General features: G+C 38.4%; 1 protein-coding gene across 2 annotated transcripts in view; it reads left to right on the top strand.

The window, feature by feature from the left end:
- The window catches only part of parp8 (poly (ADP-ribose) polymerase family, member 8), a 38,038-nt gene continuing 26,693 nt past the window's right edge, over nucleotides 1–11,345 (top strand). Inside the window, exons 1-3 of one of the 2 annotated variants that reach the window (XM_060882754.1) lie at nucleotides 1–218; nucleotides 335–468; nucleotides 778–832. In XM_060882754.1, coding sequence (XP_060738737.1) covers nucleotides 384–468; nucleotides 778–832 — 140 coding nt within the window. In that variant the 5' untranslated portion in view covers nucleotides 1–218; nucleotides 335–383. Of the gene's footprint in view, nucleotides 469–777; nucleotides 833–11,345 lie in introns of both variants that reach the window. The other variant, XM_060882753.1, reaches the window with a different exon arrangement.

Raw genomic sequence — 11,345 nt, 5'->3', positions numbered from 1 at the left:
TCGCGCTGGCTCAGAATCGCAGAATCGCCATTGTTGAGGCTCGCGCAGTGATGAGCAGCGTTAGCAGCGTAGCTTCCGCCGTCAAACCGACATCTACATGTTATCAGTCGCGAGACGGAGCCTCGAGCTGCCGAGTGGACTGCGTTTTGTGTTGTTTTTTTTTTATTTTTCACGTTTATTTTGTCATTTCGACGTTCCCCGAGGCGACATGAGAGCTTGTGAGTGTCCGGACTGAGTCGTTAGTTTGACACCTGGATCAGAAACCGTCTGTTTCTGCCGTCGTGACTGAAAACGGGTGGGAAAGAAAAACAGCGATACATCCAAATTTTTGCAGAAATTCCCAGAAAGGCCATTCCGCTTGAGGGTTTTGGAGTTTGAAGGGGATGTGTTCAAGGCAAGAGAGGATTCAAAAAGACGTCGACATCGTAATACAGAGGTGCCAGGCGGAGAAAGGCTGCCTTTTCTCGGGTGAGTTTAACATCCATAACAACAACACACCCGTATTCATAAAACGCACTTAGTGAGCAGAAATAAAAGCTGTTTCTTTATAATAAAAGCATCCTTTTGGCTCTATTTGGCCCAGGTAAAGAGTGTAAACAAGCATGAGTACGCTGTGTAAATATTAATTAGTCCAGCTCTCGGTTCACGTCCTCGATATCCGATGACAGCGGAAACCCCTCGCGATGTTGCCATGGAGACTACACGTGTTGAGAGGGACCTTCCTGTCTGTGTGCATTTATGTGTTCATAGTTTTTTTTTTTTTCTCCCTGTTTTTAGATTTTCGATTCACTGACGCCACGTTTACGTTCAGCTACTCGAAAGGATCGAAAAGGTAACTGGTTGTAAAATATTATTAATGTCAGCACAGTTACACTGAATCTTTATTGACCTGATGTCTGGCTCCATCTTCACCTGCTGCAGCTTCAACACACAATTCGATTTCTTTATCTGAACCTTTTCTGAAAACCCTCAGCCATGGCTTGGCTTGTCGTGCTGTCTGGTTGTGCACATTTCCTTCATATTTACAGTCCAGTGCAAAAGTTTGCACCCCCCTGGTTTCTTGGTGAAAAACCCAGGAAAATCCCAGGAACACCGTGCATGAGGCAAGAAAACACCCTAGTTGGGATGCCGGTCTATTGTACGGTATTGTGCACACACACACACACACACACACACACCCAAACCAAGTGGCGTTTATCATACCCATTTCACCTACCAGCATGTTTTTGAAGCTAGAGGAATCTATAGAACAGAGAGGAAACCTCCAATGAAACGATGTGAAACTCCATACGTACAGTAACCCAAGTTCATTATTGAGCCAGGAAACCTGGAGCTGTGATTGTGACAGCAGAAAAAATTAAAAATCCAAAATATTAAAAGTAAAAAGTTGTTCATTTCGAACATAAAGTACGATCTTTTCGATCACTAGATCTCTCTATCTGAAGAAAGCGGCGTGTAAAAGATCTGATGAATAACGCAGAAAATATTGGCCAAGAAATCAGAAATGGTTTTTCTGAATATTACTGCTGAGAGGATTCAAACACCGGAGGATTTAAAAGACACTGTAGGCGGTTACTAGGGAATATCTACAGCACAGATATATTTATATATTCATAAAAATCTAACAGACAAATATTCTCTCACTGTATATTAATTTTCTGTCTCCTAAGGGAATGTAAACTTTTTACTTTTACCTTCCCTGTAATAAAACTCCATATAGCGAAGACCCACTATAACATTTCATTCAAGTTCTTTATTGTGTAGAGATGTGCAAACTTTTCTATTCACACTTACTTCTATTCTGTCTTTCATAGGCAAACATTAACATCTCATACACTGTCTTAGATTTTTTGCTTTTGCTCTTTCTACACAAATCTGAAGTAGAAAACCTGTGACACTCCTTTATTATGTGTGATTTTAGATTTCACTGTGAGCTGTTGTATCATCATTGTGCACAAAACTATGCAAAGGTTAAATGTTTGATGTAAGCTTGAGAGCCAGAGTTAGCAGCAGTGTTTCTAAGTTGCATTTAACGTTAGATTTGGTGACCTTTCAGACCTCTTTTTTGCGGTGAGAAATGTAGCAACCTTCTGAGCAGCCTATAGTGATCATTCTGCTCTTGATACGGCTTTCAATCTCATATCAGAGCTGCTGGTTATATAAGTTTAGAAAGCAGGTTTGGTTGACCCACCATCAGTGTGTAAACCCTCTCAGAATCAGAATCAGGTTTATTGGCCAAGTGTGTTGACACACACAAAGAATTTGGTTCCAGCTGTTTGTGACTCTCAAAAGTACAGACATAAATAACACTATACTATACAAACTATACAAGACAATGCAGACGATGAGATACAATATAGACAGAATGAGTATTAAATATGAATATAGGATATATGACTGATCAGTTATGTACATAAATTGTGGGAAGTGCAAATAACAATGTTGTGCAATATTATGCTTTTTGTACAATATATATAGCAGCAGTAATGTGTGTAATATATACAGATGATGTGATGACTGACAGTCCTGATAATGCAGTACTTATAGATATGAAGCAGGGAATATAATTATGGTGAGTTGTTAATCAGGGTGATAAGGGGTCTGGGGAAAGAAACTGTTCCTGTGTCTGGCAGTTTTAGTAAGCAAAGTTCTGTAGTGCTGCCAGAAGGGAGGAACTGAAAGAGGTGTCTAGGGTGCGAAGGGTCAGTGGTGATTTTTCCTGCCCATCATCATACATTGATCACCTTTGCCCTCAATCACCAATTCCTGATTATCATTACTATCAACAACCGATTACCGATCACTATTGCTCCCAACATCCAATCATCGATCGCGTTTGCTCTCACCAATCACTGATTACCAGCGTTATTTCAATTCTTTATTTCTACTTATACTTAAAAGTTTTTATCAAGCAAAACAACCCCAGCATCTGTTCATGTATTTTTAGAAGTTCTGCTAAATAGCATTCTTCTATGGTATGGTATAAGTATAGAGGTTTTCAGCTTTGTAAGAAATTGCTGGGTAACACATACACTGACTGTCAGGTAAAACCTGATCCAGAGACTTTCCCTCTGTTTAATCGTGCATGTCACCCTGGAAAATACCCTGCAGTCCATCAATTCAGTCTGCCCATGTGGTTTCATAGCAACTGCTTTGTGTTAGGCTGGCAGCACACGTGGCTGCTCTGGTTATAGATCTGAATCAGTCTGACAGTTTCAGTGTGGAAAACATTGACAACAGGTTTAAATTTAAACATCCTGGCTCAGGTGCCACCCATAGTTTATACACACATTGTATAAACACAAGTATTTGTTTATATATTTACTTGTTTGTTTGTGCTTCTCTAGTTTGTGGGGGGCATAAACTATAATATTGAGTAATCTTAATTTTGAAGGATAGAGAAAACAAGGCATGACTCATAAAATCTTCCAAATATTCCTGTCTCTTTTAGACCTACATTGTCGGCTCTGAGCAATCATTAACTATTCTTCTCTTGGGAAAACACCTTTCTGTTCGCCTATGTGCATCTGTCTGTACTTGTGTGCAAAAGCCTGTGGTTTATAGTTTAAGGAAATTTCCTTTATGCCTGACGTATTTCCTTTTACCTGTTAAGAGAAAGGCAGCCCATTCTGCTCAGTGTAGTCTGTGGGTTATAGACCACAAACAATAGATTAGTTGCTCTGAATTCCCCGGTTTCGTTTTTGTTTCCTTCGTAATCTGCCCTGTTAGTGTTTTGTCTTTTTGTAGCCCGAGATCACTTTAGACACCCTCAGTTTTATTTGTTTAGTTCATAAACATTTTTTTAGAGCGTTATTTTTTCAAGTGCTGTAGAGCTTTCTATTTCTGACTTTCCTTTGACACGATTTATAGACTGCATGGTTTTGAGTTATAGAGGTTTTGGACTAAACTCTTTGAATTCAACTGACCAATCAAACAGACTAGTTTCTCTAAGAATGCTATAATAAATATGTTTACTTATGATGGGATTTCCACCTCTACATAACTAATTTATTTCTGATTCTGAATAAAAAAAGAAAAAATCACAGAACCCCTGGCTATTCTTCTCTGACCACACTGCTGAGAACCGCTGCTATAAACATCACCATAGGTATATTTGAATGAAAGCTGACAGACCCCAGCGGGAGATGACTCAAACAGCTAAAGTAGCCGAAGAGAAAAGTTCTGTTCTACGTATTTAGTATTAAAAGTACCGAAGGATTCAATTAGAGAAGAAGCAGGAAAAGATTTCCAGGTTGATTTACATGAACAAAAAACATCTTTCAATGTAAAACCAATTTTGAAAATTCACCTGATCACATTCTCCAAGTCCTGTCACCTTCAGATTCTTAAAATGTTCTCCTCTTGGCCAGAGTGTATTATAATTGTATTATCTATGACTTCTGCTCTCTAAGCAACGATGTAAGCAGTTTTTCTTGCAGCAGGATTTTTGCCCCTGGCTGCTCTACTCTCCAAGATTTGCTTCAGTGAGGAATAGTTAGCTCATCCTCTGCCGGGGAAGAAAGACATTGTTAGATTGGTTTGGGTACTAAGAGATTAACTACCGTCTATCTGCAGAATATTGCGCCTGTCTTGGATGGACGCAATTACTCATTGCACAATTACACTCATTACTGTCATTCCAAAACGGTGGTGAAATTCCTAACATATGAATTTCAAATTGAATTTTTCTGATGTGATTTATTACAGCTTTAAAATCGCCTGTAAAACAAGGTAGTTACTGGAGGTATCTGTTTTCAGGGTGGATTTATATCCACAGCTACCTGCACATTAACTAGCTAATTACAGTATCATTAATAGACTTAATTACGTTTTCCTAGACACAGGACAGGCAAATGTCTGAAGCATGTAGGAAGGTTTGGGCAACGTGGTGTATATTTTGTTTGCTCTCTTTCATCTTACCAATACAGATTATGGTTGGTTTTATGATCTTTTTGGGACAAAACCCCTAAAAATGTTATTTTGCCTACATCTGAGGTTTTAAAGTTACAAAATCAAAGTTTTAAAATGCCACCATTACGACTACACACATCTCGATAAAGGGCAAAATGCAGAGGCAAATGGGCCACATGTCATCAAACCGAATCAGCAGTACAACCATGTGAACATGCGTACTGTATGTAATGAAACGATTAGATTCTTACACACCCGTCTGTGTATGTGCATGTGTGTGGATGTATAATATACCATGCATAAATCATGATTCTTCAAGGAATAATGTGTTTCATTACTGTTTGAACAGATTGCATGATTATGAATAGGGGTGTGGGAACATGAGGATAGGAGTAGTGGGAATTGTGCATGTGCGTGTGGGTGGATATGAAGGATTTTTCTAGACTCTCCATTCTCCCTTAAAGTCTGTTCATGTTTCAGACTCTTTTTATACTACAGCGTCTTTAAGAGGAACCCGTATACGCACGACATTAATGCAGCCTCGCCATAGATAAAGGGTTAAAATGACGTTCTGATCGCAGCATCCATGCAGCATGAAGCGATTATATTCAGGTTAAATCTTAGCTAGTTCACTAAAGAAATTGGGAATAGTTAGCTGATTCATCCATGTAGTTGATTTCTGCTTATTATTGGCAAGAAGCACATTCACTCACTCTAGTCACTTAGACTAGATCCCATCGACATTCAACAAGGCATAATTAGTCCTGCTCTCTGGGTGGAAAAGATGGCCATCTTTTCTTGGCTGTTAAACAGAGCAATGTCTGATAGTTAATTTATACAGAAAAGGGCAATTTGTGCTCTACTCCAAGTGCATTCAGCTGCCCTATAACGCTGCATGAACAGCAATCCAAAAGCATGTGCCAGCTGGCTTCTACTGTTCTGGAGGAGACATGTGCTAGCTTTTGCCTTCCCCGCCTGATAGCTGGGAATCAGCCATGACTAAATTGGGTAAACATCACAAATGACTACACAAATGAACGAACAGTGTTTCTGAGATTCTTTGAGTTCCTTTAAAGAAAATTGGAAATCATTTGTAAAGCATTTACTCAGTGGGACTCAGTATCTTAGCTCAAACCTTATGAAGCGCTGCGTCTCTGACATGTCCCATTAAACGTCATCTATATTTTATTGTTGCGTATCGCTCAATACTTTCAGTTTCAAAGATGGTGTCTTCTGACAAACACCAAATGGACAAACAACATCTGACCATACACTGCAAACCCATCCAGCTCTGTGACAACGCTGAGAGCCAAATAATTCCTATTATTACCTATATATAAATAATTAATATTACAGCCATTTTATAAAAGTGAGAGGCTGCTGGAAAAACATCACCTGCAGATTCATTGTCATTGAGGTGACTTTTGTTTGATGTGAACATTAACTGAAACTCTTCGCTTATATCTGCATGATTTTATAACTTCGTGTTGCTCTCTGTTTGCTTTGTAAAATGACATTTAACAGTATTTAGATTGTTTCGCTGTGTTTAGACTGTTTTCCGACAATCATGCATTTGAGATTAGATTTTATTTATTTACTGCTTATTGTAAGCCGTATAGACACACGTGTTATGTGTTGGTGATGTTGCCAGCAACCTGGTTATGTCCTTTATTCAGTTAAAAGGATACAGGTTCGCTTGACATCAATTACGTGAAGCCGAAGGCTTCCCGAGCCATCGCACATTAAATGAGCCGTCTTATACCTCTTCTTTCCCTGTGGCCGTGCAAAATTTCTGATAAATCCCTCGATAACTGCTAATTAAAATGGAGGTGTCCATAAATGCACCATGTGCTCACTACTCCAGCAGCACTGGCACAGATAAGGTGGACCAGTGAAAAGATTTATGAATACGGAGTAGTGGCCTTCAATATTTTAATTAATCCTGCTTTAATTTGGGGTGCCCTGGACGTAGACTGCATCCTCTGCAGGTCTTCTGAAATATGGCCTTTTTTTTTTTTTTTTTTTACTATAAACACCCTACGTATTGATGGTGAATGCGGTGGCGGAATAAATTAAATGCATGGTTTATCTGTAAATAGATGTCAGTCATGCTGTCTTGTATTTGCCTGCCAGTATAATGACACGTTAGCCAGGTGTGTTTCCCTTGAACGGAAAGTGAGTGTCAATGATAGCTTTCAGTAACAATGAAGTCAAGTTCTAACAAAGTTATAAAGTAATAAAGCTAATAAATGTTCTGTCTTATATATGCTACATACTTTTCTTTTTTATATATACATTTTAAACATGTTTTTCTGATTTTCATTTCATCTGATCACAGCATTGTGATCGTAATTGTACTTCTGATTACGCTTTGGTGAAACTTCAGGAAATCAGTTGCTTAGTTTGGTGCTATTTGGTCTTTATTTTTTAAAGCCAAATCATAAGTCATTGTCTAATACTGTTAGATTGCCTGGAATAATAATTACTAATATATTTTGCAGTAAACAGTGAAACAACTAATAGCATTAGACATAATTTGTGCATAAATTGTACATGGTCAGTACACTGCTGTGCAGGAAATTGGGCTTGTTGGAGAATTTATTACCGTTCTTCCCTCTCTGCAGGGAAAATCCCAAACAGCCTCTATTAAAAAAAGAAAAACAGAAACACGGTCTAATATTTAATATCGTCCGTTACTTAACGAAATACAATTTTTTTCTTTTCTTTTTTGAATGCATTTCCTGTATTGATTTTGGTATTGCATCTTGCTGTATTGTACCACATTTTAGAGAGATTCTGAAATGAATTCAGTCCTGTGTCCTGAGTGACACAACAACTGAGAACTTCAGTCAACCAAATCTCAAATGACAGATGAACACATTATAAGCACCGACAGCTACCGGATTGGGTTGCCAAGGCTGTGCGAATCAAGCAACCCAGAAAGCGACTAAACCAGACAAAAAACTCCATACTCAAAATATGACATGCTTCATGTAGATCCTATACAGTGCTTTTCAGCGCCGTACGGTGAAGCGGGTCATCGGTTTAACATCATCACACATTCATATTTAAAATAGCTTAAAATCAATGTCTATAGTTAAATACGCATTTTATTTGAATAGTGACTAAAACGCTAAAACAGAGGACTGCGATGCCGCTATTCAGAAGGAAATTAGATGGGTTGAGCTCTTGGTTATCTTTAGGATTGCATATGTGCGTAAATGAAAGCAGTCAGCTTTAGAAGATGGCAAGTTTAACCTGAATTACAGTCAGACCTCTGGATTGAATCAGGAGCTTGCTGTCATGTGTCAGCGATTGAACTACTGTAGGTCTTTAAATGTCACAGTTGTTCAGAGAGGTGGTGCCGTGCATTACAATCAGGAAGCTGAAGGAGGGCTGTCTATGAAAAACATTGTCACTGCAGGGTGTGTAAGAGGAAGTGATATAGTTCCTGGTTTTCTTTTTTTTTTTGGTGTTACTTGTGTTTTTTTGGGGGTTTTTACTTGGTTCCTGTTGGTGTAAATTGCATTATAAAATGAATCTGTGATTCTGTTCTCCACATCTGCATTTCGCACAGGTGATGGGTGGAGGATTTGTGTTTCTGCCACTCAGTCTTACCTTCTTTTGTTCCATTTTGTACATAGCAAGGCTTTGCTGTCCCTTCAGGCAGAATGGAGCAGACAAACCGTCATAGTACATGCTTCAGAAAAGTGAATTTAATCTTAAAGCAGAAAAAAAGATTTTGTATATTTATTTAGTCTAAACCTCGGTCAGAAAATACATTTCACCGGAAGGTGTTGTTTACTTCCACTATGCATTTTCAGTATGTAGTGTCTTTTCTTCTAGGTGAACTTTGACCTGTGAATTTTAAACCCTTGGCCTCATGCAAACTTCAGACTTTCAGTTGGACCAGACATTTCTTTTCTTCAGGATTGTAATCAGCTTAACCAGATGCGCTGAACTCTCAAACCTGACAAAATCACATTTCTGAATGTTTCTCAGCTGACGTACACAGGAGTAACGTGAGAGCAGACGCAATTCCTACTGACAACCCAATGATAACAATTCAACACCACAGCAAATCTCCATTTTGTGCTTAGAGTTGCTTGCAGGGCTTTAGAGAAGCGCCAGTGACTACGACACATATTTCATCAATGCTTTTTATGGGTTCTTACCGAGCGCTAATTTCATCAAGTCCAATTTCGGTCACGGTTATGAGCTTTGGACGCCGCAGGGCTGTGCTTTATGGCTTCCACAGAAGACGGCAGCTGAGAACAACTCTGTAAATGGGCTCTAGGAATAGGATTTTAAAACACCTCATGATTATGATGTGATATGATGGGTGTGTACAACGCTTTCACAGCTCTCAAAACTCCCTAATGAAACACCATTGATGAAATGCAGCCTCTTCAGCATGTATCTGTGAGGCTGAGCAGGTGAGAAGACTTAATCAAGCCAGCGTGATGTAGAGCACAGTACACGTTTTCCCTTTCTGTTTTAGTCTTATTTCTCCCAACTTTATGTTGTTTCACTGTATTGTAACAGTTTCCACAGATGCTCACACAGATCACTGTTTTTATATTAGCCTTTCCTGGACAGTATGTTGTTGTTTAGAATATACAGATATGAAGGTACAGTAATATACCTAAACTTGAAGAACGATCTCTCTCTCGAGGACTGGAAGGCACACTTTGTAGACGGAGGTGGAACAACCAAATATCATCTCTGTACATTGCCGTCTTGTCTCTGCCACTCTCAGAGCTTCAGACACCAGTGTAATGTGGCTTTAGTTAACACGTTTGACACAACAACCGCATGTTCAAACTGTCTCCAAGACTGGCCTGGACTTCATAGCTGGAGTTCTTGTAATAATGTGTTATTGTTTGTAAAGTAACAGCTTATTAACAGGGCCTTGGATGATCTTTGTCTTGGATAATAGGAAACAAGACCGTTAAATGTTGTTTAATAAAGGAAACATTTCTTTATTAGTCTCCAGTGTCAGTTTTGAAGCAGTCAGAGTTCTTAGCACAGGAAATGTCTTCAGGAGAGATGAGTTTATGATTATTAGTGTTATTATTAAATGTTTATGAAGTGAATGATATTTGTAAGGGAACTGTTTAGTGGTCCTATAATGTAAGTGAAAACAGGAGCTAACTTATCTCCCAGGCGTTCCACAACATTCTATTTAACTAGAAACCATTAAAATGCATGACATGTTGTTGCTTAATAAAATCAACATTGTAGTCATTGGCACATTGCTGTGGTATAAGTGCAATAACATAATCCTGACCAAGACTGCACTCCGTATTTTCTTCTAACATCATGGTCCTTCATGTGTTATTCCTCATACGATTAATGATACGAGACCATGTTAGAAACTATAGTGACGTTAGAACGCTGGAAAAGCAACTAATGAGATATTTTGCAATTAAAAATAGTTTAACAGCTACAGCTACTAAATCTCCCAGGTGATTATTAGCTTTGTGTTTAATAAAGAAAATCATTTAGCACACCTGTAGTTCCACAGTTTTACTTCCCTTGTGTTCAAATCCTCTTGTCTTAGAATCATACTGAACAGTCTTGGAAATCACGTCTCATCATTGAATTTAACCGGCATTTATTTGAATTAGAATTTCAATTTGGCAAAATCTTGCTGGATGTCGTAGTAAAATGACAGCATGTCTGTAGGTGTGTGTGTTCCCTAATGACATTCTTTAGTCATGTGGTGTGATGTGTCACATCGCATGGACAAGATGTGGACTCAAGGTTTTTTTAAAGCTTTAATAGCTTGGATATTGTAAATGAAGATGAAAATCAGCTTAATTTAGCCTTTTCTTGCAAACGACGTCATGAGGAGCACATGTGATTAACGTACTGTAGAGAGTGTGTGTATTCAGCACAGTCGGATCAAAACGGTTCAAGATGAATTTCTTCACATTTCATATTATTATGGTTTATAATAATTGGCTATGAGTCAATAGTAATATAGACAGTTTAAGCTGAGTGCAATTGGTTCAGATGCTTGTTCTGTTGCTGATCTTTTTCTTCCTCTTTTGGCTTTCTTGAAGGTTTTGAAAAATTGAAAATGTCCCAAAGACACATCTAATATTCAAGCTATAAAAACACACCAGTGTTTCTTACAGTGTTACGTTTTCTTATGTTTTGTATATATATATATATTGCTATTGGCTTTTCATATATTTTCCTCTATGCTGCTGTCAACTGCTTTAGATCATATAATATGCTGACTGATCACATATTGTACACATAAACAGTGGGTGTTGTGGGTGGGTTGTTTCCTTGCATTGTTTTGCACGAGGCCTGTAATTGTTGCACAATAAGGACACATATAGTTTGAAACTGTCTATGAAAGTCTTATGTGTTCTTATGTGTTCTGCTGAACACACACACATTTCCATTATAACTTTGGGGAA

The sequence above is a fragment of the Tachysurus vachellii genome, chromosome 12 (genome assembly GCF_030014155.1).
Source record: "Tachysurus vachellii isolate PV-2020 chromosome 12, HZAU_Pvac_v1, whole genome shotgun sequence".
In the NCBI taxonomy this organism is placed as follows: domain Eukaryota; kingdom Metazoa; phylum Chordata; class Actinopteri; order Siluriformes; family Bagridae; genus Tachysurus; species Tachysurus vachellii.
This window is presented reverse-complemented; position numbering and strand designations above follow the sequence as displayed.